We start from the raw sequence: 24,280 nt of genomic DNA, 5'->3' as shown, positions 1-24,280 counted from the left end.
CTCTTCTCTAGAGAATGATGTTAAATTTATGTGAATTTGACCTATTGAAATAAAAAAAGTAATTTATCCGATGAAAAATCAATCCGCCTCATGACTGTAAAGGCTAAAAGTTATCGGAAATTGGTATTAAAAAATAAACAGACAAGAGTAAATATAATAATCAGTAGACACGACATGCATAAATTCCATTTTGTGATAAGTATTAAGCCTTTCGTATTTCGAACACTATTCTCAGGGGTATTAAGTATCGATTTCTAAGAAAAAAATATATGTTCCAGGATTTTACAGACTAGAGGAATACTACACAAAAGTTTTCACGGGAAAAATTAAGTACGTTATCGAATGAATTAATGGGAAGCACATTGTTGATGCAATAATTGTTTATGTTATGTAGGATTTTATGTTAATAATTTTTTTCTTTGTTCCAACAAGAAACTTCTGATCTGATCTGATCTTAATTCTGATCTTGAATGTACACCTAGCCTCCCCCCCCCCCTTCCTGAAGTTATTTTATTACGGTCTCTTAAATCATACAGATTGTTTACACGCGGAGTTCAAAATATCTTGTTACTATTTCAACCCAGCGACCCCTGCTTTAATTACGATAAAAGAAATTCTATCTTAATTACAGTTTGCAGACTTAAGGGTGTGTTTGTTTATTTTAATTGGATAGGATAAACATTACTTCGGATAAAATTACACTGGGTTCGATCACAAAAGTTTTATTATGTACATTAAATTTATATGTATATTTAAATTTAAACTTCATGCTGTCATTTATGTGGCGAAAATGGACGTACTATTTGCGCCTCTGACTACCCCCTCGGGAAAAAAGCGTGTGACGAACAGTGAACGTACTCATTTCGCACCTGCCTATCTCTTAGGGGATAAAAAGCTTGTGTGTGTTACTAAATACGCTCACATGATTTTTAAGTGAATATTACATAAAAAATTAAAACTTAAGTAACAAAAAGAAAACAGTTTAAACACATACATAAATGTCTACAAGAAATACTACTTGCGAACAATAATTCATAAAGATACCAAGCACGTACGAAACATTCACCATGCGACCGAAACGTACATTATATTAAACGACAGTAAACCCGTCAAAATATTCTAAGCGACAGATTTCTTCCGCGAACTAACCATTTATAATAATTTTCCAACTAAATACGCACCGGTGGTATAAAAACGTTGGTAAATTGTGACAAATTATAATGTCTGTTGGACGGAAGAGCGGTAATGTTATGCTGAATTTCTTGAATTTATAGGTAGGGGAATGGTTTATTATAATAGTTTTGTGATTTTATTATTTCTTTAAAAAACTTTGTTAAAATAATTTCGAAGGTATGTGAAGTCAGCCAGCTCGCAGAAGGTCAGTGTGGAGAACTAAAGAATAAAGCTCCTCAGTAATTGTCTAATCCTGTAGCTAGCATTTTCATAATGTATAATATAGAGCTGATTTCATTATACTTTCTATTTTTAACACAGTAATCACACTAATAACAAAAGTATCTAAATACCATTGGTTTCAAACTAAACTGAAAATTGCTTGTGAATTCAACAGTTTTTGACAGTTTTTTTGCATCCGTATTACACACCACATAGTAATTTGGATTAACAGTTCACTACCTTCCAATAGCGTTAACAAATCAATCGCTAATTCCAACTACCAATAGTGTTTTTTAGTTGTAGTTTTTTTTCATGTTAACGATAAAATATAAATATCATTTCAAAAAATAACTGCAGTCTTTGGTAACAATAAAGTTGCGTAACATTCATTTTACATTATTCCATATACCTATACAAAACTTTGAATATTTGTATAATGACTACGCATTACTATGTCTGGTAAAACTCCTAGGTTGTGCTCACGGTTCCACCCACGTTAATGTTCGTATGCGGCACAATCATAATAGCACAATAGCGCTCGATTCTCAAAATCAAACTCACGAAAACTTTCCAGGACCGAACTGTATTTCCAAATATTTATTTGATTACAGACAATTTCTTTAAGTTGTATAACATTACAGATTTAACTGTTTTAATTAAATGAATACTATTTAAAAACGGGTAATGTAAGTATATATTTGCATGATTCAAATCGCGTAATTTATGTTTAATATTAAGTGTAGCTGGATTTGAAACTGTACATCGCGGCTTTTCGAAAACATTAACTACAGTATGCCATTGAAATAAAACTATTTTTATGAATATTATCGCGTTTTTGTATTATAATTTTATCTCGACGTTTCGAAGATTTTGCAGCCTTTTGGGTTACGGGGCGGACTGACGTGGTGTTGATCATCCGCAAAGTCTAAGACACAATATCTACTTACCTACATTTTACAATTATGCACTATTTTTTGCTGTTGACGGTCCCGTCTCCGTAGAATATACATATTAATTATCAATATAAAACATACAAATTTTCTCTGTAAATATCCTACAAAGAGCGAAATTATTTTCATAGTAGACGCGCCCAGTGCACATAAGATGTTATCACGTAGTGACGCACGTACTCTGAATCCAAACGGCTTATTATGCAGCCGTCTTAAAAATAATTCTTTCTTTATTGGAATCTTTGTACTTGTTTAGATCTTATTAAGCATTATCTTACAGTGACAGTAGGTTAATTAAATTCATTTTTTAATCAAGAAATATTAAATTAAGACTAATGCCAACCATAAATCTATTCGTTTCTGTCTGTAAGTACCTAATTTGTAAATTAAAATTCGTATCGAAACTATGTCACTTCTATACGAAAAATCATCACGGGAACAGAGATTTGACAACTGGTTAATCTACGTACTTCTGATTATCGCTGCCGAGCGAAAAACGGTCATGAGAACATGGATTTGACAACAAATTCCTTAATCTACGTAACTCTGATACCAGACTATACTTACCCAAATCCCCTATTCGAAAAATAAATCTCTAACAACCTAAGTAAATTTGATGAGTATCATGTCATATGTCCGTAAACCAGATCTCTCGGGATGTAATCCCGAACATCAACTAGTTTAGTACAGTTTACCCGCGTTCCACGCAATAAAACCCCGCGGACTGACCGTAAAATATCCCATTATCTAGAATATATCATAAACATACTAGTATTACACGAAATGCCATTTACGACGTTTTCTTTTAATTTTAAAGGGTAATGATTTTCATAATGTCGTTTGAAAACAATACGGTATGTCATGTGCCCAACATTAGGTCTATTATGCCACAAACCCCATCCGCAGTGGGTACTATATAATTATACTCGGTTTCGAGTTTGGAGATAGGATTTTATGTTCACAAAGTTAATATGATTTTATGAATAATTGAGCCCCGATTATTTTGGTTAGAAGGCTTTTAAAGAAGAATCTAGATAAAAAATAATGAAACAACTTCATATCCAAACAATTTATTTTCCTATCAACCTGTTTATGACATTATTGTAGACATCAACAATCTTTAAATTATTACTTTATAATGTATAGAAGGAAATTGTATTGTGCGATTCTGATTATCTTCAAGAATTTTTCCATCGTACAGTCTTATTATTTACATGTGGAACAAAGTATTTATAGAAATGTTTTAAAGTTTATACTATTTCAGAAATTAAAATATAGATTACTTTATGCAAATACCTAAAGTCTTGAACTGAAACTACAAAATTCTTTAAACTCTTGTTAATATAATATTTTGATAACTAATTATAAATAGTTAGTGAAGAAATATTCTAACACATCTTTGAGTATAAACACATCAATTACGCACATCTTTGATACAACTATTACAAAAAATACAAAATATTCTATAACTTAAGTTGATACTAAACATTGCTTTATTATGTGTAATAAATATTTTTGTAATGTATTTATACTAGATTTTACGGCAATATTTACATAAACTTTTCATGTTCAAGTAAATTAAAACACAGTTTGGATGATACTAATACTTCTTAATTATAACCTTTTATACAGAGATTAGACCTGAATCTACTGGTCCACGTTACTTACAACTATTGCTTCTCTAAACCATCACACGTCTAAGGATTCCTTTTTACTGACAACATGCACCTTTGATTACACTGGTGTTTTTGTTCTGGAGATAACTCCAAGTGAACGACATTCACTGCTTTATCAAAAGTAACCCTCGGAAGTCATCGAGTCAACGTCACTTCTGTATCACTTGAACTTCTAGAACTCTCTTTGATAACGTCTAATTCTCTGTTAGATAGAGACGAGGTTCTTGAAAACTTGTGTGAAACACTATATTCACTTTTATCTTCACAACTGTCGCGAACACAACCATTATAGTCCTTATTTTCATCAGAATCATCATCAACAACATCGTTCACTTCGACTTCTAACAAATTGTCATTTTCTTTTAATCCGTATCCGTTGAAACTTCTGTCGTGGCTGAGACTTCGTATTCTATCGAGATTATGTTCTAGAGTTTGCATATCATCATCCATGCCTGGTGAGTCGTCAAACTTCCACTTAATGTTTGAGTTAAAATGTTCAACTCCCGGATATATGCCTATACTATTACTTCTATGCCCGAAGACCGGGCAATTTCGGAATTCTCACAATTCCGGGTGCCTGCCGTTGCAGATCTTGTTGAAATTGCCCTCGTCCAAGCTTAAGTTCGAACGCGAGCGACCACATTCAAGCCCTGGGCTAGGTTTGAATAGGCAGAAATCTGAGTTCTTTAATCTGCATTGTCGCGAACACGACTCTATTTGAAATGCAGATCTGTCGAGTTGTCTATAGTCAGTTGGACCATAGCCATCGAAATATCTATGGTCATGTTTACACGAGTTACTTGGATATCCTTTAAATGAACCAGTACATCTAAGAGGATGTTCTCTGTGGCAAGCTTTTTGTATAGCGTGCAATGATGTCGATGACACAGTGCGTTCAAGTATTTCACCCCAATATTTTTCTCCAAGACCTTCGAATTCACCTTTTGAATGTAATCCGTCTGATGTAACTGGTGAACCACAACAACCTGTTGGCTTTTCATAATTGTGTGGAAAGGATTTTGTTCTCCGGCAGCATACCTGTAATAAAACTTCTATTGAAACCTCGTAGTTAGAGTAATTTGCATTTTATACATTTGCATTTTGTAATAATAGCAAAATTTGTACAATGATTTGCTACCCTGAGAATAAAGAAAACTACTTGCTATGTATATAAGTGTTATAATAAATACTCTCTAGGGAAGTAGACGTTAGATAGCCGGCTGGTCGTACACTCGAAACTTAACATCTTGCTATATTGTTAAGATGTGTGTTCCTATAATATCCTATATCTAGTACAGTAAGATACTGGCAGAAAAAATAACAAAGACTATGATTACAAGAAACAATAAACCGAAGGATAAAATATTTTATATACATGATTCGTTCACCACTTACATAGTATTGAAGAAGTTCATGGCTGATTCTTCTAAAATGCCCATTCAGAAGCCAATAAAGGAATGGATTCCAAAAACTGTTGCTTAAAGCCAACCACGTCACTATAAAATCCAAAGATGGTGGAACCTGCAAGGGAATATATGTTTTTAAATATAGATCGCCCGCTGTTAAAAACAAAAACGAGATATTATTTATTAAGTAACAAGATGTTCATGAAAACTTTCAATAAAGTATTAGATTAATAGAATTATCATAAAACAATAGTAAGTATAAATTAAATACCTTATTAAAGAAAAACTAACGATACCTTACCCAATGATTTATCACTAACAAAAATTGCATTTAAGTTAGGTAAAGATACCCAAATGAATAATTTAAAGGATGATATTGCACGACAGATTGTTAAAGCATACAATATTACCTTGCATCCAGTGCAGGCTGCAACAACTTCCTGTATTGTGGCTGGTGTCACCATAACTATGAAACCTAATGACATTGCCGCCATAGTTCTAGACGTGCTGACGCTATGCGGTCTCACAGGAGCTTGTATCTGTTAGAAATATTAAAACAATTACTATTACATCTATGTTATCTTAGCAGCTTTACACCTTATGGTATAAAGCTGCTAATCTGAATACCTTGAAATAGAATTGATCATATTTTCAGATAATCTAGCTGAAAACACAATAGGAATAAGCGTTTTATTATTTTATAATTTACTTTCTCGTAGGCAGAAAGTATCAGTGGGATTTATATCGATAGAACTTGGAATATCTTTGCAAAGTATTTATAGCAAAAGTTACCAAATTATAAATCTGATGCTTTTCGATATTGAAAGCATATTTCATGTGTATTTTTTATCAATAATTAAAATCCCTTTTTTAGTTAACTACTAGACATAAACCTCTATTTTGATATAATATTTTAAATCTATTCTAGAACATTGTTATTTAAGTAGAGTGATATGAAGAAACAGAAATAAAATATTCTTTTATAGCGAGAACTCATTTTATTGACGAAATTATTCTGCAAATGAAATCTTATTTATGGCGCTCATGAAAAAATGTTATCTGTGAAAAAATTAACGTCCTTTAGAAATTTCTTTCTTTGCAGACGTGTGCTTAAACAATGAAATAAGTTTTGTTTTCGGGTTGGGTACTTAAAAAGAAACATTTATAGGATCACTTTGTTTCGTTTGTCTGTCTCTCACGACCCTTTTTCTCAGACACGCGTAAAGGTATTAAGCTGAAATTTATATGAAATACTCGGATCTACTGTCATTTCAGCTGGGAAAAATCAAACTTGTAAGTCAACGCGATCAAAACGTATGACTGGTTATGTCGCATATTTTGCGATTTCACGAGGGAATCTAAATATATATGGTACTTCCTATTGACCTAGAACCATGCAAATTTTGCAAAAAGCGATATACATATAAAGAATGGCACTCATAAACAAAAAAATAAATAAACGTCGTTAATATAGTAAGTACCTACTATAATAAAAAAATAAAAACGACTTTATTATTACAAACTCATTATTTGTGCAATAACTGTGTTTAGAGGTACACGACAAAGTTAAGTTTGTCAAGTATGAACTTATAAACTTAAATACTTTATCTACAAGTTTGTACGGAACTCTCGGTCCGCGAGTCCAACTCGCACTTGTCGGGTTTTTTTACGTTTATATTTAAAACTTTTTCCGTATAAAAACCGTTGGGAACTATACAAAATGACTTATATAGGATTTGGCTTCATTATATTTTCTTTTTTCCCTATTCTATCTAATGTTTTGATCATCTTGTTTTTAGAATACAATTTATAATCAATAACTGTTTTCGATATTAAAATCGATATTTATTTCTAATTCACGACGCGAGTAAACAAAATGTACGATGAAAGGACTACACATTATTTGATACCTCGGGTTATTAATCAACTACCCTCTTCATTAAAAAACAAATTAACCCATTAAAACATTAAATCTAAACTAAAATCGTATTTTCTTCAAAATTAATACCATTCATTTTTTAATATATTATTTTTATGCTTACCTATGGACAATTAAATTGTTATTAGATATTATGTGTGTTCTGCGTCGACTCATAATCGATGACTGACACAAATCATAGCATTGTAGACAAATCTTTGCTTTTTTTTCCATGTATGAATGAATTATTATTTGATACTTAAAGGTGATCTTTTTGTAAACATGATAAATCAATAAAAAAATATATATAATTTATTATACCCACCACAATTTCATGTTCACCATGAGATGTTTTGGTACAAGGTACGGGAACTCCATTTAATCTCGTAGGTTCTGGTTCACATTTAGTCCTGGTTTTACTGACATGGAAACCTGATCCATAGCAATACATCAGCGCCATTGTAGTTGGAAAATAGTAGGCACAGCACGACAGGATCCTAACAGAAAAGGCCAGGTTAAATTCTTTTAACTACCAACGTAAATATTTGTTATATAATAATATAAGCCCCACATTATATAAGTACTATCCCACTGCTGGGCACGGGCCTTCTCTACTACTAAGAGAGTTTAGGCCCTAGTCTGCCTCGTTGGCATAGTGCGGATTGGTAGACTTCAGACACCCTCAAAATTCCTATAGAGAACTTCTTAGGTTTCCTCACGATGTTTTCCTTCACCATTAAAGCAAACGATAAATCACAAAGATTAAACACATAATTTCAGAAAAGTCAGACGAGTGTGCCCTTGGGATTTGAACCTGCGGACATTCGTCTCGGCAGTAGGTTCCACACCCAACTGGACTGTCACCGCTCTAAATCTAAATATTTGTTGAGAGGCATTATTGACTCGTTTTTAAACATGCCGAAGTAAATGTCTATTACCACAAAACTGAAGTTTTTCTTAGGAACGTGCTAACCTCAGAAACAACTTCAGATATTTATTTCACTAATAGAAAGCTACGTCTGGCTGAGTACAACAAGTTACTTTTATCCCGAGAACGGTATTACAAGGAACCAACGCTGCAAGTAGAATGTAGTAAACTTATTTTCAGATACTATTGAAGCAATTTTATTATTTGAAATTACTATTTTAATAATATCATTATTAGTTTGGACATACAAAATATTTACTAAGTGCAATATTTCTTCATATGAAATTCACAGTGTTGAAGTAAATTATTTTTACAGAATTAGAAAAAATATCAATATAATATAATAAATTTCTGTAGTTTTCAAATTTACCTGAAAGCAACCCTGCTGTGAAACACATCACAAGCCATCAATCCTGTCGAATTAAAGTAATATCCAGATTTAGGAAGTACCATAATCGCAAACAATGATACCGATAATATCCAAGTTATACTTATAAATAAGACGCAACCCTGAAATAAAAAAGGCTATCAGCTTTTATCGAACCAAAGTTATAAATTATATTATAGAGTCAAATAATTATGCCCGGTATTCTATACTGCTGAACACTGGCTTCCTGTATTATTAATAGTCTATGAGGGATAAGCTTTAGTTTACTACCCTGATCTAGTTAGATTGGTAGATAGTAGACACGAAATTATTTTTGGAGAATTCTTAGATATGTAGGTTTTTTCACGATAATTTTCTTCACCGTTTAAGCGAACGTTTGTTGATCAAAAATACACACAACTTGGTAAAGTCAGAGGTGTGTACTTTGGATTTGAATTTATGGACAATCGTCATGGCTGACCGTTGTATTTCTAACTAGGCTATCGTTATCGAGTACTTGTATTATTTTGATGATTTTTATTTCCTTATATTTATAATCGTTGTAAATACATAATATGGCAGAATTCATTACTCTGCGATTTTAAAATTTATGTACGCTTTTACTTTTTTTTTGTTTTTAATACCCTGGTTGATCGGCCTTTATTCACTCTGCGAGTACATAATATAATAATTGTTCAAAGAGGAACAAAGTAAATCCATAAAATATTATCCTCAATCTATTTATTTTAATTAATATCCATAATTTATTAGCTTTAACTCTCAAAGTAACCTTTCAAAAAGGTCATGATATACTTAACAACGTTCTAACAAAGCAAACAATTTTAAACATGCACAAACTTGCCGCTGTTTGAGTGAGATTACTCGGTACTACCAACTTCTTAAGCTACTCAAAAAAGAGATTTTCACAGAGAAAGGTGTGGGTAAGCCAGCTTTAACGCAACCCCGGATTTGCTGGATTGGAAATATTTGAACGTGTGAATAAAATTAAATACGTGAGTGGTTTTCATTTTTACGAGCACATGAACAGAAATCTTTAATTTTATTAGGGTATACACTAAAGCCTCTATAAAAAGTTTTCGAAATGAATGGAGTAAAATTGTAAATGGACATGATTTTTTTTCACTTTTAAAATGCCTCCATTATGTATATAAAATATTTAATTACCTATGTAACTGAAGTAGAATAAAATTGAAATACCCACATTGTATTTTTTTAATTGAACAAAAAATCTCAATATCAAATTTCTTACCTTCTTACTAGAATGTTTATGATATTTATTAGGGTGTAACAGATACAAATATCTATCGATCGCCATACAAACTAATATAACGGCACTTTGTTGACTAACTGCTCCCCTCAGCAATGCCTGTAACAAAAGTCCTCGTTAAAACAATAAATAAACAAGTTGCGCAGGAAACTGTTGGGGACTTAGAGCTTGATATAAGGGACATTTAGGAAAGGAATTACGAGTCAGCAACCAGATACAATGCTGTTAAGCATTTGTGCTTCGTCACTGTAAACCATTAGCCAATACGGTATTATGTTCGAAGTTACAGCGATTTTATTGTTCATGGATCGCGGTCACGTCAACAATTGATCCATTCAGCTTTTCGCAGCCGATGTACTTATGCGGTGGTTCTTGTATTTACTTTGCGAAATATTGTGTTCGTACTCTAATTATCCTTTAAAATATAAGTGAGTAAAAAATGTTTAACGAGTTATGCAAATTAAATGTTCAACGGTAATAAAATACTTTACATGAAAAAGGACCTCAATTCATAAATTTTATTATCTGCACTCCTCTATGTAAACATTAATTATGTTAAATCTCACGCCTCCATACTCGCATTGTGCTTAAAAAGGTGTTCAAAGTGTTGTCTTCACGTATTAATATATAATTATTTTATTAATTTATTTATAAATTTATTAACTACGTTAATTAAATGGAGTCCTATGCACACAATCAATTTACCACGTCACATATTCACGCTGAAAACTACGTAAAATAAAGCCAAAGAACTTTTCTAAATTGAAAGAATGCCATTAATGTGTGCCACCTCTCTAATTTTTCATTCCATACTTTGTGCCACAGCGCACTTTGGTTAGTACAAAAGTAGTTCTAGCTTTTACCGCTAGGTGTCACGCTAATGAGTTTAGAGTGTGCTAAAAGGCTTTTATAACTACCTACTCCTGATTTTTCAAGGAAAAAAGAGCTGGAAAATATTTATTTCCTTCTATTTGCCTATTTTTTCCAGGAATATACACCTGACACTTTTTCTGCAACACAGTGGAATACAAATGAAGGGAAAACTTTGTTAGACAATTTTTTTTGTTATAGTTAGATTCAAGTGCTAAATAGAACTTTAAAGCTATTGAGGCGCACTGTGGGGTCACTTTGCTTTGTACGTATAAAAAATAAAAAAATAGGCATTGAAATAAAACTATTTTACGGATTTTATCGCGGTTTTTTATATCATCGGTTATTTATCCCCCCCGTGACCATGAAGGCTGCAAAGTCTTCGAAACGTCGGGAGAAAATAATAATATAAAAACCGCGAAAAAACCGGTAAATAGTTTTATTTCAATGTCTAACATTCGCGTAAACATAAGAAATCATTAAAAAAATAGGCTTTCTCTTCGGCGGCTAAAGGATTTTCATAATCTATACTATTATATAAAGCTGAAGAGTTTGTTTGTTTGTTTGTTTGTTTGTTTGTTTGTTTGTTTGTTTGTGTGTTTGTTTGTTTGTTTGTTTGTTTGTTTGTTTGTTTGTTTGTTTGAACGCGCTAATCTCAGGAACTACCGGTCCAAACTGAAAAATTCTTTTTGCGTTGGATAGCCCTTTGTTCGTGGAGTGCTATAGGCTATATATCATCACGCTATACCCAATAGGAGCGGAGCAGTAATAGCTAATCTCAGGAACTACAGGTCCAAACTGAAAAATTATTTTTGCGTTGGATAGCCCTTTGTTCGTGGAGTACTATAGGCTATATATCATCACGCTATACCCAATAGGAGCGGAGCAGTAATGGCTAATCGCAGGAACTACCGGTCCAAACTGAAAAATTCTTTTTGTGTTGGATAGCCCTTTATTTGTGGAGCGCTATAGGCTATATATCATCACGCTATGGCCAATAGGAGTGGAGCAGTAATGGCTAATCTCAGGAACTACCGGTTTGAACTGAAAAAATATTATTGTGTTGGATAGCCCTTTGATCCCGGAGTGCTATAGACTATATATCATCACGCTATGACCAATAGGAGCGGAGCAGTAATGAAACATGTTGCAAAAACGGGGAAAAATTATTAGTTTTGAGAGCTTCCGTTGCGTGCGCTGCGTAAACGGTTAAAGTTATGCAACAATGATGTATGACGGGATTGTTCCTCTTAAAAAGTTCTAAAAATATATAAGTATATTATAAAACAAAGTCACCCGCTACATCTGTCTGCCTGAACGTGTTAAATTCAAAAACTACCCAACGTATTAAGATGAAATTTGGTATGGAAACAGTTTGAGACCCTGGGAAGAACAAAGGCTCCCGGGAAACTACTACTTTTATAACGGAAAACTTTAGCCTGAAAAACTTTATAACGCGGGCGGAGCCGCGGGCAAAAGCTAGTAAAATAATAATAACTCCGGAACAATACACACTTTTTTTTCAGACAAAAGAGTTCCATTAGCTAATACCACGAGAAATAACAATAATACTATTAAACAACTCGATACACAATACTGTTAAATAAGTTATAACTAACAACGATAATTTACGTTATATCTCTGAAACTATCGCCTTCGCGAGCAAGTTCTAAAAATATATTTTAAACTCAAAATAAGTGGTACCGCTGTGTATTAATACTTCATCGTATTCATATCCGATTACTTTTAAACTTTACCTCTCCAATTGAGAACTTTTTCTGTAAGGTAACTTTACTCATTTTCTCCTCGTCTCTTGTTTAAACAAAGTTTTGCAAGGACTTCGCAGCTTCCTCTAATACTAAATGGATTAAATAACTCCGTTTAAATTTTGATGGAAAGTGTTTTATTTTTTACTTTATTCTACCAAACATTTTGAACTATCTAAATTTGTGTTAATCTATAAATATTATACAACAATTAACAAAATCCCCCTTTATGTCTGTTTTCGATTTTCTCAAAAACTACTGAACGGATTTTAATGAAATTTGGTATGGAGATAGTTTAACATCCTGAAAAGATTATAGGCTACTTTCTATCCCGGTATAATATATAGCGGGACTTTTATCCCGGAAAACTCCTTCACGTGGGCGAAGCCGCGAGCAAAAGATTATGAATAAGAGCTGTTTCGTTAACCTAAACAATAAACATATACAAAACAAGACTATTCTATCACGTCTCTTGATTTATGATATCGTCATGCAAATTACATCAGCGTACAAATTGACAAATTAATGATTGTTTAAACGCGAGTTGCGGCCCTCTTCAAAGTTTAAGCACGGTCTTCGGTAGAGTTTAAAAAAATATATCTTGACTTTGTTTTTGTCTGTGTTCTTTTTTTTCCTTTTTTGTTTGATTTGTGTTAATTAGTTTGTTTTAGTTAATTAATTATTTAAACTTCCAGTTTGTATACCGAATGGACTTCCGTGCGTCACTTGAGCTTCGTATTGAAAAGCAGCGCTGCAGCTGTATTGCAGCAGTATTAAGCTGAATAAATAGCCCATTGCTAACACATTTATTTAATTTAATGTAAAAAAATACTAAAGTATTTATGAAACAATAAATGTTTAACCGAATTTTGTGCCAATAATAAAACTCATCTTCTTCTAGTTGTTTTTTGTATACAAGACGTTTAACAAAAGAGCAAATGGTATATCTAATGGCAAACAAGTTCCACTGCTAATACATCCTCAACGCCATTACATTTTCGAGCTTCAACGGAAGAAATGAGGATTATGATTCAGAAGGATTTTTCGCTTCTGGCAAATCTTCCTGGTTGCACGTGATGCAATAGAAAAGCTGCTATCTCGCATTGGATCACTGTGATATGGTATAAACTCGAGTAAAACAATTCAATCATCTTTAGATAAAAAACTACGTAATTCTGTAAACAGAGAACTCTAAACGCTTCGAAATCGAACTAGTATTTGACAATCGATATTAAAGTTAGACTTTGTAACTGAATTACCCGCTTTAGGTAGATCTAAAACTTGAATAGATGTCTCTACCATCTATTGGACTGTATACAACTCGATGCTTGGCATGAATAAATTACATGGGAGATAATATTGTCTTTTCCTGTGGTCTCCTAGATTTTGTCCACCACTGATGACCAACGGGTCAAAAACAAGGTATAACCCCCATTAGAGAATAAAGGAACGTTTATTTTTTTCCTATTGTCGCCCCTATATGATATCTTTCCCACTGCCCACAAGTGGCGGACCAAATGTGGAGGGCAACGGGAACAGACGGATAATCTATACTTATAATAAATCTGTAGAGAGGTCAATTCTGTACATGAGATATATTTCCAAAATAACTATCAGGGGGTGATTAGGGATCGATACTGATGCCAAAAATGCAATTAGTAAATTTTTTGTCTGTCTGTCTGTCTGTATAACCGTTATAGAAACAAAAACTACTCGATTTTAACGAAACTTGGTACAATTATTTTTCATACTCCTGAGCTGGTTATAGTATACTTTTCATCACGCTACATTTAATAGGAGCAGAGCAGTGAAGATAAATGTTGGGAAAACGGAAGAAGTTACTCCATTTCTTAAGCTTCCGTCGCGTGTGCAACCTTAATGGTTAAAGCTACACAGAAATCATGTATGACGGAAATGTTCTCCTTAAAATTATATAAAAATATCCTACGACAGCATATGTCTATCTTTTATGGTTGACTCACAATAACACGTGTAACTCCCGATAGCGTAGCAGTTCGAAGCTTTCGCATTATATTTGTTTACTCTTACGTTTATAACACTCTCAGTCATCCCTAATTAAAAAATTTAACATTATCAAATATTCCATAAAAAAGAATCATAGAAATCGGTATAGAAACACCAAAGTTATACATGAAATACGCTAATAATAAGCCATCACGCGTGAATACTGAATCATGCTATATGCTTCCTTCGATTTCACCAGGATCCCATCATCAGACCCTGACGGGACAATCGGACCACCTGCATACCACCATACATTAAAAAAAACATCCCGACAAATTGAGCACCTCCTCCATTTTTGAAGTCCGAAATCCACGCGGGCGAAGCTGCGGGCGGAAGCTAGTATTACATAAATGATTAATTATTAACATAAAGTATTTAAATACACTAAAGTGACTAATAGAGTGTGATGCGGTACTATACATTTTAACGACAATTTTAATTTGATACGTTTAGCTGTATGGTTTTTAGAACAATTTTGCCAATGTCAAGTTTGAAAGCAGAACACACACGAACTATATTATATAACTATAAGGAAAAATCTTTGGAAAACCTAATGTTTGATGTTTAGTCAGTGACTTGATTTTCTGGCTAATCAGTAACACGAAATGAGTTTTAATGACACTGAAATACATGACTATTTTTTATTATTATAACAGAAACATATTGTTTTTAATTCGCCGCTAAACTATCACCTGGTTGCGCTATTCTAAAAAATGAAATATAACGAATCTATAACTTATGAATACATGAACAAAATACTATACTATATTAAACTTGAAATGCAAATAATATTCGCAACTGCTTTTTTAATAAATATCGAGAGCACATACCTGTATCTGACAGAATATCTCGCCGTAGGGCCAACACTTGTAGAGAGCGGGCAGGAGAGCCACCGGCGCAATCAAGATACCGGTGAATAAGTCGTTTAGAGCCAGTGAGGTCAGCAGGTATCTGGGCTGGATTTACACAAAGCTTAGACAATTTATGTGGGTATTGGTACTGCTATATTGAAAAATACTAAAAGACATATTCTAAATTGTTTTGTGTGTAAAAATATCCTTGGTTCAAAAATCATTAAGGAATTTTGATTAACCATATTTAGTATTGCTTAAACATACTTCAATTTTATTTCGAAGCTAGCTGCTAGCAATTTTTAGTAGATATAATAAAGATGATTAATGATTACCTGATTATCAATATACTTGATGTATCTTCGATTATTGAGCACGCAGATCAAGATCAAATTTCAAGGACAATAGCCATAGATATGGCAAAAATAAAAAAGGCTTTCACGATATCGCCAGCTGCTGGTAGAGTAGAAGGCCAGCCTTTGCCGTTCATCCAACAAGAGCTGTTAGAAAGAGATGGCGCTACAAGCAATGCGCCTTTTGTCGAGTCGAACATAGTCGGCGCATGCGTGTTGCAGCGCAGCCCCCTTTTAAATAAGACATTTAGATCATGTATAATGTACTATCTTTTGATTTTCTTTTGTTCTTTATTTGTGGTGTTTGATAGTAATTGTGGTCCATTGGTGATTTAGATACATATTATAGACTTGGTGAAGCTTGAATGTAGAACCTGTAAAAAAAAAATGTAGTTGAGATTTAAATTTCCAAAAATGATTAACGATAAACAATTATTACAAATAAACTAAAAAAACATGAATTATAATTAAAATAATATTTATAAGTTTTTTAAAATCAGTATTATGATGATAATTAGTACAAACTGTTATCTTCTTCTTCTTCTATCTATATCTTCTATACTTATAATAAATCTGTAGAGAGGTCAATTCTGTACATGAAATATATTTCCAAAATAACTATCAGGGGGTGATTAGGGATCGATACTGATGCCAAAAATGCAATTAGTAAAATTTTTGTCTGTCTGTCTGTCTGTCTGTATAACCGTTATAGAAACAAAAACTACTCGACGGATTTTTACGAAACTTGGTACAATTATTTGTCATACTCCTGTGCTGGTTATAGTATACTTTTCATCACGCTACAATTAACAGGAGCAGAGCAGTGAAGGGAAATGTTGGGAAAACGGGAGAAGTTACTCCATTTTTTAAGCTTCCGTCGCGTGTGCAACCTTAATGGTTAAAGCTACACAGAAATCATGTATGACGGAAATGTTCTCCTTAAAATTATGTAATAAATATCCCACGACAGCATATGTCTATCTTTTATGGTTGACTCACAATAACACGTGTAACTCCCGATAGCTTAGCAGTTCGAAGCTTTCTCATTATAATTGTCTACTCTTACGTTTATAACACTCTCAGTCATCCCTAATTAAAAAAGTTAACATTATTAAATATTCCATAAAAAAGAATCATAGAAATCGGTATAGAAACACCAACGTTATACATGAGATACGCTAATAATAAGCCATCATGCTATATGCATCCTTCGATTTCACCAGGATCCCATCATCAGACCCTGACCGGACAATTGGACCACCTGCATACCACCATACATTAAAAAAAACATCCCGACAAATTGAGCACCTCCTCCATTTTTGAAGTCCGAAATCCACGCGGGCGAAGCTGCGGGCGGAAGCTAGTAAAGAATATATAATTAAGTTTTGAAATGGATTGTTATTGTATTCAATAGCAAAAGATAACTTCTTAGAAATGAAAGAGAGAAACATGTTGAGTCATGCATTCCAGAAATATTTCTCTACTAAAAAATATTTAAATAAATGGCTACATGAATCGTGTCGCCTTTTATGCAATTCTATCCGTATCTATTGCCTAAGCATCAAATTAATAATTCTATGAAACTATAAGTTGAGAAGCTGTCCGAAACTAACTTAGCCTTCATCGTACTGTAGTTTCAGAATTGGTCAGTCAGTCACGAACGACTAGTTCTCTAAAGTATCTATGCTTTTATAACTGCACAGGGGCCTTATTCTCTATGCCACACGTTATTTAAACAGTACGTAACAAGCACGCAACGCACCGCGTCACGATTAAAACAGAAATTGGCATACAGAATACCATTCCTCGCAAATTTCACAAAGATAACATGACATAGCCGCGTTACGCGTTTACACTGTCATACAGAATAAGGCTCCAGATTCGCTTTATAAAACTCTATTATATGACATGGCATCTTCGCAGCGAGGATTTTTGCTCCATCTCAATGAAAATAAAAAATAAAGTGTCGCACATGATTCTAGCCGTGCGTGACTAGACACGTTTGAAAATCTTTTCTAGATATTTCTCGATCGCTACTTTTTATGTTAGTTACGAAGACGTCAATTTCCTACAGGAAATTATGATTTGCGTCAAGTCCTTGGATTTAAAGAAATTGTTGAAAGGTATATTAAGCGTAACATTTATGACATTTATGTATTGAAAGTTCTGGATGTTTTAATGAAGTGCAAATAAGGTATTTTTTCGTTACTAATTTATTTAATATTTATTTGATGGTTGGCGCTCATTTGGGGACGCCTACATTGGGCATTGGATGGCGACAGACTGATTAAATTGAATTGAAATGTATTTATAGAAAATATAACTAATTATTTATGTTAAACATATAATTAAAATAAATGCAAGAAGAATTAGTACTTCATCTTTCTGTATTAGTCTCATGAATTTTAATCTACATTCTTTTTATAACGAAATACCTACCTTTTACAATGACATATTTTTCAGGTACTAACATTAACTACACTGCAGATATATTAAGCGTAACGGTATATTTCATTAACAATGAAGCTAAGGTATTACAATTGTAGCCAGAAAGTTTATATAAACTATCAAATAGTGCTATAAAATTACATCCATCTAATTCGTATATTTTATCGTAAATTACTTCGTCAAACTTTGTTATATTGGTTAAATATTATTAGCCTTTTGAGATCCTTTATTACAGCTTAATTGTTTGATACAATTTTCATTTGGTTGAGTAGGTATTTAATATCGTACCTAGTTCCTACTACCTACTTGTCTATGTTTAATTTTGTAGAATATTCTTAACGATGAATTCAATAGTGTGAAAAATAAATATTTATTTGACTGCGGGATTTGGTAGAAATATATATATCTTGTCAACCTGTGATACTTTATTCAGACATTGAATTCTGATTATTGTCCCTCTTAAAAATTACTCAAGAATAAATGAATCCTTCCTAACCGAATTTTAGCTACTGCAGCCAATCTCAGCAGAGATCAGCCACGCTGGAAATATTAAATCGCACAAGTGTGTGCGCAATACACAAATGCACCTTTGTTACTTCACTCTCATAGTCCGGTGAGACGGCAATTCGACATGACCGGAGAAATATTAGGCGCAGGAGCAATGGCATGAAAATATTGACCTTGATTAAACGTTAAGGCTATAGACTGCAGTCCGGTGTATCATCAGTTCGTTGGACAATATCATTCCAACCTGTATCTATTGTTTTTATTTTACATCACTTATATACTATGCAATAACATAAGCCTAATTTGCTATTCTAGACATAACATTATTATCTTTGAAGACATAAAGCACCTAGCAAATCTCCAGTATTGTAACTGACATGAAAATCTATGCTCAAGTCTTAACGTGTTCCATTAGCATAATGTTCCCGCATCTTACAAACATTTCTATAAATTAATTTCACAGAATTAAAATTTTAAAGTTTATTATATTTTTTTAAGAATTTTCAAAGTTGTCATAATGGCATTATTGATTGAGACGCGGTCAAACGTCACAATTAAATAGATAATATTTAATTAACGATCGTTTAAGACAACACCGCAAATTATAATTTCGATAACATTTGGCGTGTTAAATATTTCTGAAAATACTGCGGGCGATTAATTTTAACAATAGTACATTCAGTATGTGTTAATGATATCTCACGATATTTTATCGCACTTGAAATATTTAATACACGTAAGTGTTTTACAATTGTACACTTTATTTTGACATTCTACATACATAGCATCACACCTTTTTTCTAATTCAGGTGTTAGCAGAGAGTGATGTATATATCACACATACATACATGTTTTTGTAAGCGTTGTCAATCATGTATTAGGCAGCTATTTACCGGGATTTATTCCATGGGACATTTTGTATACAGTTTAAACTCGCCGGTCAAACCATCTTACTGACTAAAACTCCGGCATCCTACACTCTCTCCCTTATATCGAACGAGGCAGAGACATTTACATGCAACCGCAATCCTTGCAGGAGATGGCTCTTGGACAAAACCTCTCGCTATCCAGGGAACATGACTGCAATTGGATCACAGGTGACCATTGAAACAACAGGACGATTGCTACTGAATAGAAAAACCGAATAACACTTTCATGATCACGTGATCTCAGTACAACAGTCGTATGCAATTCTATACGCTACTAAAACCATATTATAGTTTATTTTATTTACTCATTTAGTACTTAAGGCCAGTTTAGTTTCTTAGTCAATTTAGTTAAATCTGTGGGATTTAAACTTGGTGGCCCATGGTTTAATTAGTGTCATTAAGATCAAGTGAGAACCCGAAATATACGATATACTTCCTCTTAAGTGTTGCCGCTCAATCCAGTCATAAACTACAATTCTACGTTACGCGCACAGTGTACACCTACGAGTGAACTTAACGGACACTTTATAATCTTTATCCTCAATTACTTTTTTCCGTAACTAAATTTCCTGTCCCGCTTTATATTTTCTCGGGTTGAAATGTAAGTTAAGTAAAATAAATTTCAAAATCGGTTTAGTAGTTTGAAAGATTAGCGCGTTAAAACAAACAAACTCTTCAATACATTAGTATTGTAGTATAAATTATTGTTAAAGCGTAGAGTAACACCTAACTGTCTAGTATTTCAATAATAATTCTAACCTGTTATTAGAAAGCACGTTATTCTTACTAAGTTCCTGGTAGGTAACGGCTTGGCTGTGCCTCTGGGATTGCTTTAGTCTATGTTCGGTGGATGCTTATCATCAGGCGGTTCGCTTGCTCTTCTGCCTACTAAGCTAATAAAAAAAGTCAAGGAAAATTTTACAAAGTCAAAACAAAGTATACACGTTAAAAATTTTGGGCCAAGTTAGAAATAATACGAATATAATTTTACCGGAACAACTTAAGAAGTTTATAGCTTAACGGTCGTGGAAAAAATTATGCATAGCATTATCATAATTTCTTATTTTGATATTGTTACCCTCTCAAAGGCTTTCTCGGCCCGCTTAATTTTTCTTACCTTAATTCATGCAAAATGAACTGAAAAAACATTTCTTAAACCCGTAGAATATGTATATTGAGTAATTTAAAAAAATCCGTGTTATATCTTTGTTTAAGTCCAGTGGCGCATTCTTATGGACGATTTATAATCTAGTGGTTGACTTAACTTTCATTATAAAACCCAGCCTAATTTAGAATTTTATGTTTAGAACTGACCAATCATAAGATAATTAGTAAACAAAATTAAGAATTGTATTTAAAATGTATTCAAAACTTCTTTATTTAGTCATGTTATATTTATGATATTTATATGACGAATAAAAAAAATCTTATTTTAAAAGATGCATAATGGTGTTTCAGATATATCTATGTTTATTGCTTACAATTAGTGGTTATATTCTCTTTGATTGCTTACAAGAATCATTTCAATATATTGCGATGTTTTATACCTTGTAAAAAAACAAATATTTTAACAAGTACTAATTATAATTAATCGAGATTGTTGGTTACCGGGTACAAAGTATTCCCAAGTTTCAGTTACTCGCTTGCAAAATAAAGATAGAAAAATTAATGAGTTTTTAATTATTTTGTCGGCTTAAATTAGATGTTTAGCGTAGACCTAGCTTCTTCGATACTAAAAAACGTTTCTGAGTCTTATTTAATAGCGTGTAATAACGGCAAAGACTTAAATGTTTAATACGGATTTTAACTTCTAAATAAAATTATGACTGAAAAATAAGTACTTAATCCGGGAGCGGTTCTTATATTTTTTAAACCATAATTCTTAAAGTCGATAGTATTATACTTAAAAATGTATAGTATTAACAATTTAATTTAAACAAGGAGAAATTATTGTGACTAACCTTGAGAAAATTATAATAGTTTGATGAGTAATGATTTGTTAAGGTCCAAATATGTTGCAAGATGAAAATGCTACTGCACGGATTTATGCCAACTAAATTGTTATTTTATTCGTTCGGAATACACTCCGTTTACCCTTTACTCTAATGTGGGGTCGACGCAATTTACTTTTCCATTCCACGCGTGTTGCAAAAACGATTTTTCTTAGATTTTACGACATGGCGCCTTCCCTTTTAGAAATACCCAGATAATGTATTTTCCGGCCTGGTATTCGGACTTAAGACAACCAGATACCAATACACTAGTACCCATTAAACCAAGTACAAAATTATTCGCTACTATAACCGAAAAATATTGATATAAAATAAAATACTTAGTCGAAATAATTCACACTTCTTATTCAATAAAAACGAAGCCAAACTCTGTGCCAAAGAACTGCACAAGAACGCCCAAAATTACATCATTCATAATCTTTGACCTGTGCAAATGTCTTGCTTTTAATGTCGCGTTTGGCGTCGACGCGTCTACAGTTTCTTTCTTTCATCTTTGTTTTGGATTTGATGTTTTTATTAAGCTAACAAATAACAAGTCCACTTCAAGATTTAGATATTTTGATGTACTGAATTGTCGAAGATTACAGCGATCCCTAAAGTGGAATTCGCGAAACCCAAAGGTTCCGTGGTAAAGCCGAGTTGACTCGTCCCGTTCCATGAAATTACATATTTTCGACATTATCGGTTTTGTTTTTATTTTAAATAGTAGTCTTTTGTTTTTAATTTTTTGTATATGGATTTTCATATAACATAGGTTTGTTGGGACTTCGTGTTTAGTATCGATCCAATTGTATATGTACTGCCGAACTAAGTATTGCATACTAAAAATGTTTCGTTACAATCAATTATCGACTCAAAAAGTGCACACGATATGCTTGTTATACCTATATCTACAAACAGTACTATGAGAACACAGTGCGTCCGAACGCATAGCGTTGGCAATATCACAGTTTTCTTTGACCTTATTAAGCTTTGTTTATCTGACAACCGACTGAAGTAAAGTTGTATCTCAATACAAGCCAATCACAGCGCTCCGGTCTATCCTATGCCTACGCAGCGCGAAGGTACCGCGTCGGAAGCATCGAGAAACTGACTTAGTATAATAGCATTGCTCTGTACTTAGCTATGTAACGTTTGTGAATACGAGTATAAGTCTTAGGAACATAGTACTAGAGGTGTAGGGGAGATAAGCCCAAAACGGGTAAGCTAAGGATAGACGAAAAGAAAAGCAGGTTCTAAATGTATTTCGAACTTTTATTTTAACTGTCACAGTTCCATACTTAAATAACTTTAAAAAAACAGCCTCAAATTAAAAAATATCTTCATTTTTAACAAAAAATATCATAAAACTAAAACATTAACAAAACCCGTTTTGCCCTGGAGGGTGCCTAAAACGGGTAAGGCTTTATGGGCAAAACGGGTAATAGGAACAAAAATGAGATAAAATCTACTTAACCTTCTAATCTATACTTATAATAAATCTGTAGAGAGGTCAATTCTGTACATGAAATATATTTCCAAAATAACTATCAGAGGGTGATTAGGGATCGATACTGATGCCAAAAATGCAATTAGTAAAATTTTTGTCTGTCTGTCTGTCTGTCTGTCTGTCTGTCTGTCTGTATAACCGTTATAGAAACAAAAACTACTCGACGGATTTTAACGAAACTTGGTACAATTATTTGTCATACTCCTGTGCTGGTTATAGTATACTTTTCATCACGCTACAATTAATAGGGGCAGAGCAGTGAAGGGAAATGTTGGGAAAACGGGAGAAGTAACTGCATTTTTAAGCTTCCGTCGCGTGTGCAACCTTAATGGTTAAAGCTACACAGAAATCATGTATGACGGAAATGTTCTCCTTAAAATTATGTAAAAATATCCCACGACAGCATATGTCTATCTTTTATGGTTGACTCACAATAACACGTGTAACTCCCGATAACTTAGCAGTTCGAAGCTTTCTCATTATATTTGTCTACTCTTACGTTTATAACACTCTCAGTCATCCCTAATTAAAAAGTTAACATTATTAAATATTTCATAAAAAAGAATCATAGAAATCGGTATAGAAACACCAAAGTTATACATGAAATACGCTAATAATAAGCCATCACGCGTGAATACTGAATCATGCTATAAGCTTCCTTCGATTTCACCAGGATCCCATCATCAGACCCTGACCGGACAATCGGACCACCTGCATACCACCATACATTAAAAACATCCCGACAAATTGAGCACCTCCTCCATTTTTGAAGTCCGAAATCCACGCGGGCGAAGCTGCGAGCGGAAGTTAGTTTACAAAATAAGGAAAAGTAATATTATTCAAAAGTTATATTTCAAAAATCTATCAGGGCAAATCGGGTATGGGCAAATCGGGTACCCGTTTTACCCATACCCGATTTGCCCAAAGGCACAACTTCATTTCATACATTCATAACCACAAAACCAAAGCAACGGGTTAGAAATTACTTCACTGATATAAAGCTTCAAATACAACAAAATAATATCACCAATCTAGTAATCACGTCCAGCAAACCAAAATCGACTAATCAGAAATCAAAATTCATTAATATTTTTATTAAAAA

The 24,280-nt window shown here is 33.1% G+C and overlaps 1 protein-coding gene across 1 annotated transcript in view; it reads right to left on the bottom strand.

Moving 5' to 3' along the window:
• Nucleotides 1-4,564: 4,564 nt before the first annotated feature.
• The window catches only part of LOC115441970 (trace amine-associated receptor 1), a 63,165-nt gene continuing 43,449 nt past the window's right edge, over nt 4,565-24,280 (bottom strand). The window contains 9 exon segments of the mRNA XM_030166907.2: nt 4,565-5,059; nt 5,417-5,542; nt 5,838-5,966; nt 7,671-7,842; nt 8,644-8,783; nt 9,911-10,027; nt 15,420-15,545; nt 15,776-15,837; nt 15,840-16,167. Coding sequence (XP_030022767.2) covers nt 4,583-5,059; nt 5,417-5,542; nt 5,838-5,966; nt 7,671-7,842; nt 8,644-8,783; nt 9,911-10,027; nt 15,420-15,545; nt 15,776-15,837; nt 15,840-15,993 — 1,503 coding nt within the window. The 5' untranslated portion in view covers nt 15,994-16,167 and the 3' untranslated portion in view covers nt 4,565-4,582.

This window comes from Manduca sexta, chromosome 19, assembly GCF_014839805.1.
Source record: "Manduca sexta isolate Smith_Timp_Sample1 chromosome 19, JHU_Msex_v1.0, whole genome shotgun sequence".
NCBI lineage: Eukaryota > Metazoa > Arthropoda > Insecta > Lepidoptera > Sphingidae > Manduca > Manduca sexta.
Note: the sequence above shows the minus strand (reverse complement) of the source record. Positions and strands in the feature narration are given on the sequence as shown.